The sequence below is a fragment of the Ranitomeya variabilis genome, chromosome 1, assembly GCF_051348905.1.
Source record: "Ranitomeya variabilis isolate aRanVar5 chromosome 1, aRanVar5.hap1, whole genome shotgun sequence".
Taxonomy (NCBI): domain Eukaryota; kingdom Metazoa; phylum Chordata; class Amphibia; order Anura; family Dendrobatidae; genus Ranitomeya; species Ranitomeya variabilis.
The window spans coordinates 1,118,627,712-1,118,646,238 of NC_135232.1; the positions used below are offsets into that span (position 1 = coordinate 1,118,627,712).

At 54.4% G+C, this 18,527-nt stretch overlaps 1 protein-coding gene across 2 annotated transcripts; it reads right to left on the minus strand.

Annotated features, from left to right (window-relative positions):
* Positions 1-1,121: 1,121 nt before the first annotated feature.
* IMMT (inner membrane mitochondrial protein) lies at positions 1,122-18,087 on the minus strand. Of its 2 annotated transcripts, XM_077280233.1 has the most exons (15): positions 17,875-18,060; positions 10,279-10,349; positions 9,238-9,427; positions 8,720-8,834; positions 8,502-8,636; positions 8,165-8,278; positions 7,591-7,727; positions 7,401-7,504; positions 7,121-7,256; positions 6,095-6,224; positions 4,137-4,151; positions 3,097-3,320; positions 2,820-2,951; positions 2,607-2,736; positions 1,122-2,048 (listed from the first exon to the last, which is right to left on the minus strand). In XM_077280233.1, the coding sequence occupies exons 1-15, from the start codon at positions 17,917-17,919 to the stop codon at positions 1,441-1,443; spliced, it is 2,286 nt and encodes a 761-aa protein (XP_077136348.1). In that variant the 5' UTR covers positions 17,920-18,060; the 3' UTR covers positions 1,122-1,440. The 2 variants fall into 2 exon arrangements, with proteins under 2 accessions (XP_077136348.1, XP_077136349.1); XM_077280234.1 differs by lacking the exon at positions 4,137-4,151 and having other exon boundaries at positions 17,875-18,087.
* Between the last annotated feature and the right edge of the window lie 440 nt (positions 18,088-18,527).

Here is an 18,527-nt window from a genome sequence, read left to right on the forward strand (position 1 = left end):
AACTGTAACAATATAATACAGTAAACAGAGCTGTTAAACTTGGGAGGGTGCCGTGTCCCCCAATGAAGGCAACAATAAACAGATTTTACACTGATTGTGTATTGTGCCTGTGACTGCTGTGATGCATGCTGCTGCGGCACCGGACAATGATCAGCCGGTGCGCTCCAGGTATCCGGGTACCCTCTGCAGATTATTCGGTAAACGCTATAGCTTGCCGAACAAGGAGGGACCCGAGCAAATTCACTCATCTCTAGTCATGACTTTTAGCTCCTTCATGGCTTTCAAAGTCTAAAGCTAGTTCCGAAAGGCTGAACACGTGATAGGTGCAGTAAGCAGAGTGAGGGTCCTGTACCGGGCACTTTGCTCCTGTTGCACTATGTTTGGCTGGTGTATCATGTGTCTTGTTAGGGAGGAGGAAATAGATAAGGGTCTGTAAGTGGGGGGGGGGGGGCACAGCCTTTCAGGTATAAGTGGACGTGCCTCATCTGGCAACATCCTTGTCCATGGGCTCCGATACCGCAGAGCACGCGCCAAAATAAAGCTGAGCTGCTATACCAGACACGGAATTGTAGAGGATGGAGGGGAATTTTTATTATTATTATTCCCTGGACAAGTTATTCAAAAGGCATTGTATGCAGTAGACAATTTTGGTTAATAAGGTCCCTTGGCAATACGTTATTCTACCGCTCCGACCCAGAGGAAGAAGGGGCCTTTAATATATGTGGTTTGTGGTATATTATAGGTAATAAGTTGAAAAGTTTCAGATTTATTGGGGTATTCCCATTTCCAAGATCCTATCCCAAAATGTAATAGGTGCACTAAAAATATTATTAGTTAATACCTGCAATGAGAATTGTAGTATAGTTCTTCTGATTCGCTATGTCGCAGCTGTCACTATATGAGAGGTCGTAGCTATGGATACCGAAGCTACTGAAATGCCCTGTACACGGGGTAAGCAACATAGTGAATCAGGAGAACTATACTACATTTTTAATTGGATGTATTAGCTAATATTAATATTTGTACACCTACTACATATTGGGACAGGATCTTTGAGATGGGAATATTAGTTTAAGCTTAAAAAAAAACCAAAAAAAAACACAGTAAAGACTGCACAGAAACTGATTTCTGATTTATTCAGATGTTCCACGAGGCATAAACAGTAAATTATTAGAATGATTCTCTTTTTGGTTGGATCAGTAAAACCTGAAAACTTTAAAAAAAAAAAAAAAAAAGTAATACCAGGTGTGGGACGTGCCGTCCCCGTGGTTTGCAGACATGATAAAGGTGCGAGCTGTCGTTTCGGAGAGGTCGTCGGAGTGCAAACAAAACTCTACTGTGATCGGGGTCATTTTTTACATAAACGCCAAAACAACCGGAACTTAAATTAGGTTTTCTGTGTGCGACCAGGGACTGAATTCTGCCACGCACCCCTTCCCGTTACTGTACTTGTGTGGTACCCAAGCCCACGGCGCTGGCGTAGGCGGACAGGATGTCGATGACTTGCTTTGTTTCTAGGGTGAGTCGAGCCTCGGTTAACCAGTCGTGAGCCACCCGTCGGGATTCTCCTCTCAGCTGGTTGACAAGTTTTGCCGCCAGCTCCAGGTCTCCGTGCTCGATGCAGTAAGAGGCGTAAGAAAGCAATTTAAAGGTGTCCAGGTCCTCGGCGGTCAGCTCGCCGGGGGGGTGCAGCTGTTTGGGCTCAAACATGAGGACGGACTGTATGTAGGAGAGGAAGTATTGGTACAGACTGTTTCTAGTTTCATCGATCAGCGCCACCCGGCGGGCCAGATTACGGACGGTATAAAAACGGGCTCTGAGCGCCTCCTCGCTGTAGACGCCACGCTGCAAGGACTCCTGGGGAAGAGCGGCCGTCAGGGCTTCCGTAAATTCGTTGTTGGAGCAGCTTGCTCTTATTCCCTGGACGGCGCCCTCTAGGGGCTCGGTGGGGTGTTCACCTGAGGCGGATCGCAATGTAAATTTTAAGGCTTCGATGGAGAGCCACAAGTGATGGGCTTTTCTGGCCTCCTCTTCGGCGACGGCATGTCCTGCACCAGAGCAATACACAAAGGCATTATTATAGCAGAGACCACCCCACCACCGCCCCCAGGAACTGACGATAAGCACATACATGCACTATAAAAAAAAACAGCCTCCAACATCTGACTGCAGCCACCGCAGAGTGGATGAGTCTGCACTCAATTCATCAGCTCCCCCTAGTGGTGACCGCAGGCGGACAGAATTCTTTCATTTAGGCCTATGCAGAGGATTTGGAGCTCAGAACGCGACCATCTCTGCTGACTCTCCCATACACACGAGCTTTCTGAGTCCGCTGTCGAAAGGCATCTCAGCTGATGACTCATCTCAGTGAGAACAAGGGTCGGCAGCCTAAAAAATTGCACATGAACATCTACCCGACTATCAGTTTACCAGCGCCTCCATACACGAGACTGTCGATATTGGGAGTGCGGCCGACGCTAGTCTAGTCTGTGCCGCTGTGAATGGGATTACTATGGTGGCCCTGGGGAGACCTTGGAAACAATCCATGATGGCGGCAGCCAATTCCTTACAATTACATAAATCGCGGTCTACAAGTAAACGCTTACCCTCAACAGCCTCCTCGATGCCCTTCAGCCTGGCGTAGGCCGTGTTAATATCCAGCGTGAAGCCATCGACCTGCTCCTGAGACAGACGTCTGAACTGCATCTCCTGCTCCGACAGCTTCTCCGAGAGGGACTGTAGGCGAGAAGCACAATGTCAGTCCGGTCCTGCTAAAGCCGGGGTCAATCGTCAACCCCCGAGCCGGGTAGCGGGCCCACCTGCTGGAACTCAGCCTTCAGCTCCTGCTCCTGGACCCCCAGGACGTCCCGCAGGTGGTCAGTGTGCGCGGCGGCCTGTCTGCGCAGCTGAGTCCTCATCTCGGCCTCCATCACCTCCCGCACTTCTTCCGCCTGCAATGGATCAGAATGAGGCTTTTATAGAATTTCTACATAACAAGCAATGCAAAAAAATAAATAAATACCCCCCTCCCTGCTGGAAACACGCACAATAGAAAGGGTCATCCGTCCGTCCACTATGAGGAGGCCCCGACCGTACCTTCTTGTCCTGCTCCAGCTTGATCTCGGCCCGGTAATGCTCCAGCGACTTGGACACGGCACTTTCCAGCGCTCTGTTATCCTCCAGCTTCTGTTTCTCTAGTGCGGCCTCGATGTGCTGCTTTTCTCGCACCCGGTAGTCCGCCAGCTGCTTGTGTAACTGGTCGATGCGGCGGTGGGCATGGGCAATCAGCGAGTTCAGGTCTTCGGTGCTCAGCTTGCCGGCTGCACAGGACAAGGCCAATAATATATACAGATGGTCATTTCCAGTTTAGCTTCACTTGCATTACTTTGATATTGGGGCCTTTTACTCCAGTCACATCCAGAGCTGCAAGATCATCTCCTAGAACCTACTCCAGCAGGAGGTTGTGCGCAATTATGCATGCAGCTTTGGATGCGAGTGGAGAATAAGACGGATAATGTAGCGCAGGTTGCACAGAGCCTGGTGTGACGGCATCGGCCCATCCGAGGGATACCCCAATAGCCGACCTCAAACTCAAGACAGACTTGCAAAAATGTTGTAATTGCAGTTGCAGGGGAGCGATGGAAAAAAAAAAAATGTGGTCGCAAAGATGGAAATCGCCTTTAATGTCCAGCAGCAGTGACTCCAGAAGTGGTCACACAGCAGATGTTGGACAATCCCTACTTGTCTGAGGGGTCCTTGGAGGATAAGCTCTGGTGGACCTCCAGCGATCAGCAACCCGACAGTAAGCGTGCAGTTTCTCTGCAGTGCCACCGCAGCAGAAATTAGGTATTACACGTTCAAATCAGTGTGTTATCTGTGTAACCCAAGACGGGTAGGAGGAGAACCCCTTTGTCTATCTGACAGTTGATCAGGCTGAGCGCACGTTCCGCCCAGTCACAGTGGTATCGGCATGTGGATCCGCAGCAATACGCGACTCCATTACTTACTCATCTGACCAGCACATTACACGGAGGGAGGTACAGGGGACGCAGACAGACAACACGGTGTGACATGCAGAGGATACGGGTGTAGAGGACAGGAAGGTGTCAGTGTTAGGAGACAGGAGCAGAACTCACCTAGATCGGAAATCTCTGAAACAGAAAAAGGAAGGTTTAGAGAGGTTAATGCCGCTCCGCAGGGCTAACAAGACTCTACGTGCAGAGAAGCCACATCCTCCCAGCGTACGTCCCCCGTTCATGCCCATCACATACAGCTCATCCATCATCCCACCCCCCCATTTTTGCTATGCACCCTGAGGTGCCAATGTGGTTTCCAAAATTATAATTTAGTGCCCCCCAAATAGGAACTAGCGAGCAGCACGGGGAGGTACGCCGGAGGCCGAGAAAGGACAATGCCAGGAAGAGCGAAACAACCCACGTAACATATAGTAGCTCTAAGCATGTGTGCGACACGGAGAGTGTCTTACAGCCTTATTTCGTCCTTCCTCTGCGGCTCCTCCTGGAAATGTACGAGTTACAGCGTCTAACCCGCAACACTGACAGTGTGAACTAAGTAAGCAGGCTTGTAAGGGAGACCGCAGCGCAAGCAACGCCTGCCGGGAGCAAGCAACGCCAGCCGGGAGCAAGCAACGCCTGCCGGGAGCAAGCAACGCCTGCCGGGAGCAAGCAACGCCTGCCGGGAGCAAGCAACGCCAGCCGGGAGCAAGCAACGCCAGCCGGGAGCAAGCAACGCCAGCCGGGAGCAAGCAACGCCAGCCGGGAGCAAGCAACGCCAGCCGGGAGCAAGCAACGCCAGCCGGGAGCAAGCAACGCCAGCCGGGAGCAAGCAACGCCAGCCGGGAGGCTCAGACAAGAGTGCCGGGTGTCAGTGAGAGGCAGGGACATGTCCGCAACCACCAGCATCAGAGCCCTGCGAACCTCCTACCTGCCAGCAGCCCCCACAGTTCAGGCTGAGCTCATCTCTCAGAATTACACCCATGTGGGGAGGGCTGCCCTGTGGATGCAAAGAGGGTGACATGCAGTAGTGGGTGCGATCCCCCAGCACGCAGGAAACCGATCCCCCACCATGTGCCATGCACTTATCTAGTAACCTCGGACACATGAAGAGAGGAGAAACGAGCAAAATCCCTGCACTGCAAAGCCAGTCACATGACACATTATGTATCAGTATGTAATCTGGGCCAGGACGGAGACAACTGACGTCACCCAAACACATTGCATCGTTCATCCGCCACCTATTTCTCCTGAATATTCCTGTACTCAGGAATACGCTGCTCCCACTCTGCCACCCTGCTCCTACTACTCCACCCACCCCTGCTTTCTGCTCCTCCTCCGCCGCCCTCCTGCACTCTGCTTCTCCTCCTCCGCCCTCCTGCACTCTGCTGCTGCTCCTCCCCCGCCCTCCTGCACTTTGCTGCTGCTCCTCCCCCGCCCTCCTGCACTCTGCTGCTCCTCCTCCCCCGCCCTCCTGCACTCTGCTGCTCCTCCTCCCCCGCCCTCCTGCACTCTGCTGCTCCTCCTCCCCCCGCCCTCCTGCACTCTGCTGCTCCTCCTCCCCCGCCCTCCTGCACTCTGCTGCTCCTCCTCCTCTGCCCTCCTGCACTCTGCTGCTCCTCCTCCTCTGCCCTCCTGCACTCTGCTGCTCCTCCTGGTAACCCCCATAGACATCCGTTTATCAGGAATCCCTGTGTACATGCCAGCAGCAGAAAGTTTCCCCCCACATAAGCATAAGGCCACAACATGCAGAGTGACCACACTGCCCCCCACACTAGCACTTCCCAAATTATCCCCCACTATGCCGCAGACATAATGGAGGCCTGACAGTAGGCGTCACAGAAATTCACACATGTCCAGAAGCAAAATCAATGTTTCACCCCATGGAGGTTGTTTTGTTCTCAGTTAAGACCCCGACAACATCTGTCCCCTGCTCTACTGGGCGTCACATGCCCCGGACCCCTCCTCTCCTGTGACATTTCTGTGATGCCGACCTCTGACACGTGACGTCCTCAGCACCACCATTATACAACTGTGGTCTGGTGAACGCCGGCGACATGTTCGGGACACAGGACACTTACTGAGCCCTTTCCAGCCGGGCTGCACCTCCGGCGTGATACTATCCAGCTCCTTCTTGAAGTCTTCTCGGGCGGCGGCCACCAGTTCGTGGTACTGGGCCACGATCTTCGCTTCGGACTGAGCAGATTGTACCTGCGGTGACAAGACGAGAGTCAGACACCGGAGAGTAACGATACCATGAAGATCACCGTGTGGACAAAAACAAAGTATTAAAAAGCGACAGTCGGAGATGTATGTAGGTCACACCGATAGGGGTCTAGGAGCATGCTGACGGGGTCTCCATCTCATTTATCACCCCCATCACTTGCAAAAAAGTGGTGTCGGATGAGGAAGCGGTTACATGGATAAATCAACTGACTGCCACCATCTTTCACGGTAGGAGTGTACAGTTCTCACAGTGCACGGGTGGTCATTTGAAGGTCCCTCTTGGCACAGCGGGGGCTAAAACAGGAAGGGGCTTATACGTTTCCCAGCACAATATCACAATTTATTGCTTTTTTCCCCCTTTCAATTTTTGCATTTCCTAATGCCTAACACATCAGAGCTTTTTCCTTTGATCCTGGCAAATGCTGGAGGACAGGGTGGTCCTCTGGTGGGTACACCAAATGTCCATGCAGTCACCGTGCACCTTAACTACCTGGGAACCCTGATTTATGGGTGCAGTAAGGGGTTTCGATAGAGAATTGCTGTGAGAGACCCAAACTATTGTACTGTGAGTAATTATAACCCTTCACCCTATACACTTGTCACCCTACATGGTGCCTCGGGGGCCGGACCTTCTCCCCCAGTACGACCACCATGAACCACGCCTCGATAACATCGCCATCTTGGATGCAGGATGACGTATGCCGGTATCAGTGAAGAGGATAGCAAACAGCTAAGGCGACTATTATACACGACAAGTGTCAGGGCGGAGGGTCCCTTGAACTATATCTGTTCGCTGCAGACGTGACGTCCATCATCCCTCAGTCTCTTTACAATAAGTTGGACACCATATACCTGTATGTGTTACATAAGCTACGTTGTACCTTTTTAACCACGTTGTCCAGGTCCACGATCATACGATGCAGATTTTCCTCGGCGGACATGATGTGAGGTTTGGCGCCATTGACAGAGTTCTTCTTTGTGCCGTCAATGACGCTCCGCATCCGCTCCAGCTCTTCCCTGAGGAAAGAAATGAGATGACGTCAATGACCCGCCAGCGGGGAATGTATCGGGAGGTCATTTATGTCTATATAGTGCAGGTCGTGTCACGGGAACAATATGGTTCCAGCTCATACAGGACGCGCAGAACCGGCTGATACGAACTTTGCTTTCAGAAGGGCATCAGCTGCTTCATCCACAGCTTTGCTGCGCACCTTCAAGGCATCCTCCAAATCCCGCCACTGCAAAGACTTCTGCTCAGCCGAGACCTGGGGATTAGAGAAGGAGGCGGCCGTCACCAGACAGGAACAACACTCCAGCCACACTGAGGAAGCACAGCTGGGTGTGCACTCACCTTGGTGTCATCCATTGCTTCCCGCAACTTCTGGGCATGAAAGCTGACCGCCTGTACAGCCGACTCCTGGGAGGTGATGGCCTGGAGGGTGACGCGCGCCGTACTGCTCAGCGCCTCCTCTAGTAAAGCGGCTACAGCTGAAGAAACAAAAAGAAGGATATAAAAAAAACAAATGACGCAGAAAACCTGTGTCTTCCCAAACAGCCCAGCATTTCACAGCTCTCGGCATTGGAGAAGACCCAATGTGGGAATTACACCAGTGTAGGCCCTTACTGGGGAGCGCGTCATGGAACAATACTGGTATATATGTCCAAAGTCTGTACAAAGCCTAAGAGGAGCCACATTTCGTGAAGTAGCTGTGCTCTGAAAGGTGGAGGTGCGGAAAGGACTGAGCTATTGTATGGAGGAATAAGCAGACCAAAGCCAGGCACAAAGAGGAACATCTTTTAATGTTTCTTTATTTTTGCTTCCCTCATATTGAAGTCTAGCAACATTGCAATATCGTCCTAACCCCAGCAAAAAAAATAAGTAATATATATATATTTCGATCTTACATTTCACGATTGCGACTTACATTCAATTTTTTCTCGCTCTTCTTTCTCCTGCTGCACGAGGCGGGCGGCCACCTCCTCCGCCGGCCGTTCCTTCAGGTGGTGAGACTCCTCATGGTCGCACTCCTTACATTGTTCTTGGAAGACACAAGAGGATGAGGTCAGATGAGCGATTCTGAACATTGCGAGCAGTAGACGCGCAGACTAAAGCGGACAAGGCAGCAAAGTTTGATGGGTTTTTTGTTATCCCCTCGCAGCAGCACAGTTGGGCAAAAACCAAATGCGAGACCGGTCTACGCTTCAGATTTTGGACATATCCATATAAATTAGAGAGGATTAGTGCAGGTGTTGCGCTCTTACCGGCCCCTGCCGGGTGTTTCGCCTTGTGGTCTCCTGCCTCGGACACTTTGGGACCCTCTTCTTCATGCACCGCAGATGCTGGGACTGACACTGCGTCACCGGTGGCAGAAATGATCTGTGCAACGTGTGACGAAGCTGCAATGAAAAAAAAAAAAAGTGTCATAACGGTAGAAAAATAACCGGGATAAAAAGACAAAATAAAACGAAAATCAAATTACTTTCGGTGTTCTCCCCAGGAGCAGATGCCGCCTCGATACTTTCCTTCTTGGGTTGTTTGGATTCCTTCATCACTTCCGATACTGAAGAGATCTTTAGAGGACCGGAGGCTTTCACCTAAAAGGAAAAAAATGGTACATGACCAAGTTTAGGGGTAAATCACTCAATATTACCCCCCAGGGGCAAGTCTGGATATAGAGAATATAATTTAGTATTTTGTGTCTGTGAGACGCAGGTGTGATGACATCTTACTGCTATCGGAGCCAAACTAAGTGCGAAGTGACGGCTCCGAATTGTGGTCATCCATGCCTCATTGGTGGGGGTCCGACCTGCAGTACCTCTAATAGATCAGCAGGTCTATGACTGGGTCCCGTGACCATGCTTGGTACCGCAGAGGTCAACCACAGCTCATCTCTAGTGCCAAAGCCTACAAGCACATGGCCGTACCCAGCTCCGCTCCAGCAGGGAACGAGACTCTGACTCTTACCAATTCCTTCCACGCGGCCACGAGCCAACTTACTGGTTTCTTTGGCACTGGTACGTTATATGGCGCAGCTCCTAGGACGAGATCAAAAAGTTTGTCGGAATAAGGAACAGACTTCTCCACACTGTCACGAAACTTTGGATCCCATTTTGCATAGAGCACAGTGCCCCCGACGCCCCCGCCTGCAAAAAGGAGGCCAGCAGCCACGATCTTCCCAGCGGAGGGCCTGCAAGAAAACAAAAGGTGCCGTTACTGTGACTATGGACGGCGTCATGTGGCGCTGACACAGGAGGACAAGGCAGTAACCGAGCCGTCGGTGTACGTGCCGGGCTCAAGTTACACAGAGGGCGAGCGGCGGCCGTCAAGTACACGGCTGCTGCAGAGCGGCACGATGCTGAAAAATACAGGATCCTGTGTGACGGCCGAGATATGCAGGGCAGACACAACCCTCTAATTTATGCCAATTTAACCCCCTGAAGACACAACCATTTTTTGTCTTTTTTTATTTGTATTTTACACGGATGTACAAGAGCTTGATCTTTTTTTTGCAGGATAAGTGATCATTTTTCCATGTACTGTACTGAAAACCCCCAAAAGTGGAGTTTGGAAAAATTGTATCGCAGTGTACTGGGAACTGGGATCTCCTATGAAGTCCAACCATAGCATCAGGACGGTCATCACAGGTGTACCAAGATGGAAGACACGATCACGAAGTGCAGAAGAGACATCACGGCAGCTGAGGACATTGCAACTTATCAGCGACCACAATCACATGTTGGGTGGGGGGGGGCGATGGGGACAAAAGGGTCATCCGCCACGTATAGGAAGCCTGATAAAATGCTGGTGTCACACTTAGTAGCGCCATTTAAGAGAGGTTGTTATGATCGGAGCCAGCTCTGATCGCTGCGGTTTCGGCCACTCTCACACAGCGCATATGGATCCATTCAGCACTCCTGACACCTTGACAAAAGTCATCAACAATAGGAAACCCCTTTAATGGTGAGGATCAGAAGTAGACTCTACCCCTGAAGTACACCCACATAGCGAAAAATGAACATAAATTGGTAATGGCCATACCCGGATGGTGGGGTGGAGTACGCTCTTGTAACCCGGAGGGGGTTATGTGCCGTCTTCATACACAGGCATTCCTACAAAAGAGAAGTAGAAGAAGTGTCACTAACAACCAAGGCCACCCAATTTATTTTTTCCCCCCTACAAATCCTGCAACAATGTACAATTGGAAATCACTTTATAAATTCGCGACAGAGGCCACAAACTCCTACGCTGTATTCAGGATGAAGTTTCCTCTTGGCTTGGACAGGACTTCTGTGTCCGACCCATCCTCGGAGACATCTTCTACATTATTCTCAGGCTCTACCGGATGCCATTTGGTGCAGGCACAGAATGAAAGATAACCCCTTACCCGGGCAGAGCCAGGCCTCGGCTGCCGCACCTCGCCCCGGGCAGAGCCAGGCCTCGGCTGCCGCACCTCGCCCCGGGCAGAGCCAGGCCTCGGCTGTCGCACCTCGCCCCGGGCAGAGCCAGGCCTCGGCTGTCGCACCTCGCCCCGGGCAGAGCCAGGCCTCGGCTGCCGCACCTCGCCCCGGGCAGAGCCAGGCCTTGGCTGCCGCACCTCGCCCCGGGCAGAGCCAGGCCTTGGCTGCCGCACCTCGCCCCGGGCAGAGCCAGGCCTCGGCTGCCGCACCTCGCCCCGGGCAGAGCCAGGCCTCGGCTGCCACAGCTCCTCCTGAGCAGCGCGAGACCTCAGTAGGGAGGAGGGACACTGAGGAGCTATTAATCAGTCTAGGCAGGTGGAGGGACACTCCCTATTGCTGTCAAACAAACTAGGGGAAAGGGAGAGATTCATCTGCTATATTCATGTTGTTCTTTAGAAATAAAATGCATAAAAACCTTTTGACTTTAAAGATAAAAAAAAAAAATGAATAAAACAAAGACTGCAGACTCAAAAACTGATGTAAAAAACACAAAAACGTAAGTATCCTGAAATGTGCAGAAAATCTGCCCCATTGAAAGCTCAGGTGGAAAAAACGTATGGCTCTGGGAAAGGAAGAAAAAAAAATGCAATAATAAAAATAGGCCATGGCGGAAAGGGAAAAAACAGAAATCTGTGCAAATGATATAAAATATTCATAATGCAGTTACACACTGCGGTCCCAGGGGGGTCCCTCCAAGGAAAGGGGCGACGGGATGGGATAATATAATACAGGCAGGACCCCGGGAGCGGAAAACATTCACTATATTGAAGATGAAGATCAGCTCGGGATATCGTAAGCATGGAGCCCAATGCACGCTTGTCGAGCCGCATGGAGCCCGGTGCACGCCCGCCGAGCCGCATGGAGCCCGGTGCACGCCCGCCGAGCCGCATGGAGCCCGGTGCACGCCCGCCGAGCCGCATGGAGCCCGGTGCACGCCCGCCGAGCCGCATGGAGCCCGGTGCACGCCCGCCGAGCCGCATGGAGCCCCGGTGCACGCCCGCCGAGCCGCATGGAGCCCGGTGCACACCTGCTGAGCCGCATGGAGCCCGGTGCACGCCCGCCGAGCCGCATGGAGCCCCGGTGCACGCCCGCCGAGCCGCATGGAGCCCGGTGCACACCTGCTGAGCCGCATGGAGCCCCGGTGCTCGCCCGCCGAGCCGCATGGAGCCTGGTGCACGCCCGCCGAGCCGCATGGAGCCCGATGCACGCACGCCGAGCCGCATGGAGCCCGGTGCACGCCCGCCGAGCCGCATGGAGCCCCGGTGCACGCCCGCCGAGCCGCATGGAGCCCCGGTGCACACCTGCTGAGCCGCATGGAGCCCCGGTGCTCGCCCGCCGAGCCGCATGGAGCCTGGTGCACGCCCGCCGAGCCGCATGGAGCCCGATGCACGCCCGCCGAGCCGCATGGAGCCCGGTGCACGCCCGCCAAGCCGCGCTCACGCATGTGCATCCGATGAAGAACAAGGGAGAGGAGCGAGGTCCGCATTTATTCCACATACAAAAAAATATATACATATATAATTAAAAAAAAATAAAAAAAAGACAACAAGACGTCCAGCGCTCTCTTCTCATCACATAGTAATGATGCGCTGATACATGTCAGGCTCATGCCGATTGTATGCTGAAAAGTCCCAGACAAACGGAGCAAAGAAAAGCCGAAAGGTAAAAGGGGGAAACGCCCTAGGGTGAAAGAAGCGTGGCATTATCATCCGCTCTGTATGATCGCGCGGTAAACAAACAATAAAATAAAAAACATTTCCTAAAGTGAAGGAAACCTCGATGGGTCTGCCGCAGCCTTACACACATCGCACCCTCATATAGGTGTGCGCGGGGGTCTTAACCTCTTCACACCGCAGCCATTTTCCGTTTTTTCCTCCCAGAGCCATAATTTTTTCTGTCCACACGGCCGTATGAGGGCTCGTTTTTTGTGGGACGAGTTGTACTTTTGAATGACACCATTCATTTTACCACATCGACATTGGTTTTTTTGGAATTATTTTTACGTTTTATACTCGCAGTATGATTTTGCTCATCAATACAATCACGGCGATACCAAACAAGTTTAATTATTTTAGTGGTGAAAAATAAAATCACAAGTCTGCAAAAAAAAAAAATTTGGGTAGGGGGTGGTGTCGCCATCTCCCAGAGACCCGTAATATTTTTGTTTTTTGGCCGATAGAGCTGTGTGATGACTTATTTTTTGTGGGGTGAAACAATGGATTTTTAATGTGGGAAAAGGGGGCGATTTGAATTTTGTTTTTTTTTGTTTTTTTAAATATTTTTAAAATGTTTTTTTCTGCTCTTGTTAGTCCCCTTAGACGCCTTGAAGCCGCGGTCATCTGATCGCTTGTGCTATATGGAGAAAGGCCGCAGCATGGCTGTATATAGCAGAAATCACCGTCTCCTAGGAAGCCTGACCGCAGGCTGGAGCTTCCTGATGACGGGGAACATCAGCTGACCCCCGGCTGTCATTCACCGGCTGACCCCCTCCCCCCGGCTGTCATTCACCGGCCGACCCCCCCCCCCGACTGTCATCCACCAGCTGACCCCCCCCGGCTGTCATCCACCAGCTGACCCCCCCCCCGGCTGTCATTCACCAGCTGACCCCCCCCCCGGCTGTCATTCACCAGCTGACCCCCCCCCCGGCTGTCACTCACCAGCTGCTGACCCCCCCCCAGCTGTCACTCACCAGCTGACCCCCCCGGCTGTCATTCACCAGCTGACACCCCCCCCCCCCCGGCTGTCATTCACCAGCTGACCCCCCCCCCCGGCTGTCATTCACCAGCTGACCCCCCCCCCCCCGGCTGTCATTCACCAGCTGACCCCCCCCCCTGGCTGTCATTCACCAGCTGACCCCCCCGGCTGTCATCCACCAGCTGACCCCCCCCCCCTGGCTGTCATTCACCAGCTGACCCCCCCCCCCCGGCTGTCATCCACCAGCTGACCCCCCCCGGCTGTCATTCACCAGCTGACACCCTCCCCGGCTGTCATTCACCAGCTGACCCCCCCCCCCCGGCTGTCATCCACCAGCTGACCCCCCCCCCCGGCTGTCATCCACCAGCTGACCCCCCCCTGGCTGTCATTCACCAGCTGACCCCCCCCCCCCCCGGCTGTCATCCACCAGCTGACCCCCCCCTGGCTGTCATTCACCAGCTGACCCCCCCCCCCCCCGGCTGTCATCCACCAGCTGACCCCCCCCCCGGCTGTCATTCACCAGCTGACACCCTCCCCGGCTGTCATTCACCAGCTGACCCCCCCCCCCGGCTGTCATTCACCAGCTGACCCCCCCCCCCCCGGCTGTCATTCACCAGCTGACCCCCCCCCCCCCCGGCTGTCATCCACCAGCTGACCCCCCCCGGCTGTCATTCACCAGCTGACACCCCCCCCGGCTGTCATTCACCAGCTGACACCCCCCCCGGCTGTCATTCACCAGCTGACCCCCCCCCCTGGCTGTCATTCACCAGCTGACCCCCCCCCCCCGGCTGTCATTCACCAGCTGACCCCCCCCCCTGGCTGTCATTCACCAGCTGACCCCCCCCCCCGGCTGTCATCCACCAGCTGACCCCCCCCCGGCTGTCATTCACCAGCTGACCCCCCCCCCCGGCTGTCATTCACCAGCTGACCCCCCCCCCCCGCGGCTGTCATTCGCCAACTGACCCCCCCCCCCGGCTGTCATTTGCCAGCTGACCCCCCCCCCCCCCGGCTGTCATTCGCCAGCTGACCCCCCCCCCGGCTGTCATTCGCCAGCTGACCCCCCCCCCCGGCTGTCATTCGCCAGCTGACCCCCCCCCCCGGCTGTCATTCACCAGCTGACCCCCCCAGCTGTCATTCACCAGCTGACCCCCCCCCAGCTGTCATTCACCAGCTGACCCCCCCCCAGCTGTCATTCACCAACTGCCCCCCCCCCCGGCTGTCATTCACCAACTGCCCCCCCCCCCCGGCTGTCATTCACCAACTGACCCCCCCCAGCTGTCATTCACCAACTGCCCCCCCCGGCTGTCATTCACCAACTGCCCCCCCCGGCTGTCATTCACCAACTGCCCCCCCCCCCCGGCTGTCATTCACCAACTGACCCCCCCGGCTGTCATTCACCAGCTGACCCCCCCCCCCCCCGGCTCTCATTCACCAGCTGACCCCCCCCCCCGGCTCTCATTCACCAGCTGACACCCCCCCCCCCGGCTCTCATTCACCAGCTGACCCCCCCCCCGGCTCTCATTCACCAGCTGACCCCCCCCCCCCGGCTGTCATTCACCAGCTGACCCCCCCGGCTGTCATTCACCAGCTGACCCCCCCCGGGCTGTCATTCACCAGCTGACCCCCCCGGCTGTCATTCACCAGCTGACCCCCCCCGGGCTGTCATTCACCAGCTGAGCCCCCCCCCGGCTGTCATTCACCAGCTGAGCCCCCGGCTGTCATTCACCAGCTAACCCCCCCGGCTGTCATTCACCAGCTACCCCCCCCGGCTGTCATTCACCAGCTAACCCTCCCCGGGCTGTCATTCACCAGCTGAGCCCCCCCCGGCTGTCATTCACCAGCTGACCCCCTGGCTGTCATTCACCAGCTGACCCCCGGCTGTCATGAGAACCCATAGGCGACCCGCGATCACGTCATGGGCAGAGAGAATGACAGTCTACAGCAGGGGCACATTTATAAGATGGTCGCGGGCTCCGGCGATGAGCAACGTTACAAGCTGTGCGCCATATAATGAACTGAAAAATCTTCTGACCACCCAAATTACTTTGCGCCCAGCAGTATGTATACACCGCATGTGTACATTATAACAATTAGTTGTATATAATCAGTGTATTACTACTGGTATATTATACATGTGTATTTTAGTTTTGTGTCTGTAAATCAGTGATTGTCTGAATGCTTTTAATTATCTGTTTAAATAAAAATGAGACTTTACTTGATATCTGAGCATTACTTTGTTGCTGGCACATCTCTCTTTTGGTTGTTTTGGGGGTTTTTTGGACAAAATAGCAAAATGTCTCCCTGGGGGAGTTGAACTTGCTGATCACTTGCACAATTTATTTCAAACACTGAGCTACTAATCTCTTATTAAACCCAGACACATTGTAGGAGCGCCACGATGGGGGGGCAAGAGACCTTTGTAGGAGCACCGCAATGGGGGGCAATAGACTTTTGTAGGAGCGCCGCGATGGGGGCAATAGAAGCCTTTGTAGGAGCACCGCGATGGGGGGCAATAGAGGCCTTTGTAGGAGCACCGCAATGGGGGGCAATAGAGACCTTTGTAGGAGCACCGCGATGGGGGGCAATAGAGGCCTTTGTAGGAGCACCGCGATGGGGGGCAATAGAGGCCTTTGTAGGAGCACCGCGATGGGGCGCAATAGGGATCTTTGTAGGAGCACCGCGATGGGGGGCAATAGAAGCCTTTGTAGGAGCACCGCGATGGGGGGCAATAGAAGCCTTTGTAGGAGCACCGCGATGGGGGGCAATAGAGGCCTTTGTAGGAGCACCGCGATGGGGGGGCAATAGAGGCCTTTGTAGGAGCACCGCGATGGGGGAGCAATAGAGGCCTTTGTAGGCGCACCGCGATGGGGCACAATAGGGATCTTTGTAGGAGCACCGCGATGGGGGGCAATAGAAGCCTTTGTAGGAGCACCGCGATGGGGGGCAATAGAAGCCTTTGTAGGAGCACCGCGATGGGGGGCAATAGAGGCCTTTGTAGGAGCACCGCGATGGGGGGGCAATAGAGGCCTTTGTAGGAGCACCGCGATGGGGGAGCAATAGAGGCCTTTGTAGGAGCACCGCGATGGGGGGGCAATAGAGGCCTTTGTAGGAGCACCGCGATGGGGGGGCAATAGAGGCCTTTGTAGGAGCACCGCGATGGTGGGCAATAGAGGCCTTTGTAGGAGCACCGCGATGGGGGGCAATAGAGGCCTTTGTAGGAGCACCGCGATGGGGGAGCAATAGAGGCCTTTGTAGGAGCACCGCGATGGGGGGGCAATAGAGGCCTTTGTAGGAGCACCGCGATGGGGGGCAATAGAGGCCTTTGTAGGAGCACCGCGATGGGGGGGCAATAGAGGCCTTTGTAGGAGCACCGCGATGGGGGGGCAATAGAGGCCTTTGTAGGAGCACCGCGATGGGGGGGCAATAGAGGCCTTTGTAGGAGCACCGCGATGGGGGGGCAATAGAGGCCTTTGTAGGAGCACCGCGATGGGGGGGCAATAGAGGCCTTTGTAGGAGCACCGCGATGGGGGGGCAATAGAGGCCTTTGTAGGAGCACCGCGATGGTGGGCAATAGAGGCCTTTGTAGGAGCACCGCGATGGGGGGGCAATAGAGGCCTTTGTAGGAGCACCGCGATGGGGGGGCAATAGAGGCCTTTGTAGGAGCACCGCGATGGGTGGCAATAGAGGCCTTTGTAGGAGCACCTTGATGGAGGGCAAGAGACCCAAGTTGGAAACCACTTGACATTGCCATACATGTTGGAAAAGGGTCAAAAGTCATGTGACACACAAAAGTAGTAGGCAGCAGAGCCCCGGTCACACTGGCAGCAGGGCACTGCGGTAGGCTGGCGTCTGTCGCACGCTCAGGCCGCACAGCATTCCTCCGCCAGGCTGGGAGTGACACCCACTACAAGGTCACGTCCTCCCGAGGATAAATGCGGCCAGTGTGTGACCTGAGCTGCTGACAGGCCGGAGCGGAGCCCCGGGGGGTGACACCGCGGTATAGAGCGCCCCCAGCGTTGTCTCTCCGCACACCGCCCTCGGTGACATGCCGCTAGTCTGCCAGCATCTGTCCTCAGGACGTGCAATAATGTCCCGTCCGACCTGCCAAACCCGAGCTTTCCTATTGGCTAAGCCGCACGTCATTCACAGCTAAGCTGCACGTCATTCACAGCTAAGCTGCACTCCATTGGCCAGGAGGCACGTCGCTCACGTAATACAGTTGAAAGGTCAATGAACCTGCCTGTGATTGGCTAAATTAGTTTTTCCAGCGCGATGTGATTGGTTACTGACATAACCGGGATCATCCCCTATTGGCTGAGGGCAGCAGTAGTCCGCTGTGCGGCCCGGTGTATCGCCGCTAACCACGGGCAGCACAGACGTCTCCCCGCCGCCGCCCGGCATCAGACGTGTCCGTCACCTCCAAACCCGACACCCAGTGCTGCCGGCTGCTCGGAGCCAAAACCGCGCTCTACTGAGGACTCACCTTAGCGAGCAGCGCCGCCCGGGCCTTCCTGCACACCCGCAGCATGGTCCCTGTTGTAACGGGGAGAAATCAGTCCCTTGTCCGACTCAGCACAACATATCCCGGCCCGGGATGAATGAGAGCAGTGACCGCGCAGCCCGAACTGACACCGCCCACGCCTCCTCGCCTGACCACGCCCCCTCGGCTGACCACGCCCCCACATGTCAGCAGCGTGACTTTTTTTTTCAACAACTTTATTAAACATTACATCTGACACTGACCTGTAGATGAACAATATTAATATTATTATTAACCCTTTCAGAACAGGGCCTTTTTTTACCAATTTTTTTTTTCTGCACTTTTATTATTTTTTTTCCCATTTTTGTAAGAGCCGCATCTTTTTAGATATTTGTATGGACGCGGCGATGCATTGCTAAATGTCATTTTAGCTATTCAGTTTCAATAACAATTTTGCGCCGTTCGCCTCCGGTCTTCTGTGCTGCGCTGCTTATTGCAGGCTACGTAATGAGTCAACGGAGGATCTGTCAGTGAGCTCGGTCACCGTGAGAGAAAGAAACTGCACGTATTTCCTCCCGAGAACAGCGGGCTGTCAGTCATAGAGGCCATCACTCAGCACCGCCCCAGCACTGGGACTGACGGCTCCCTCTGCACAG

What these genes read in the sequence shown, in the direction of transcription:
- IMMT (XM_077280233.1), bottom strand. Translation starts at nt 17,919, where the DNA reads ATGCTGCGGGTGTGCAGGAAGGCCCGGGCGGCGCTGCTCGCTAAG. An exon ending in GGGCGGCGCTGCTCGCTAAG is followed by an intron (nt 10,350 to 17,874) that starts GTGAGTCCTCAG and finishes TCTCTTTTGTAG; the next exon opens with GAATGCCTGTGTATGAAGAC. An exon ending in TACCAGTGCCAAAGAAACCA is followed by an intron (nt 8,835 to 9,237) that starts GTAAGTTGGCTC and finishes TTTTCCTTTTAG; the next exon opens with GTGAAAGCCTCCGGTCCTCT.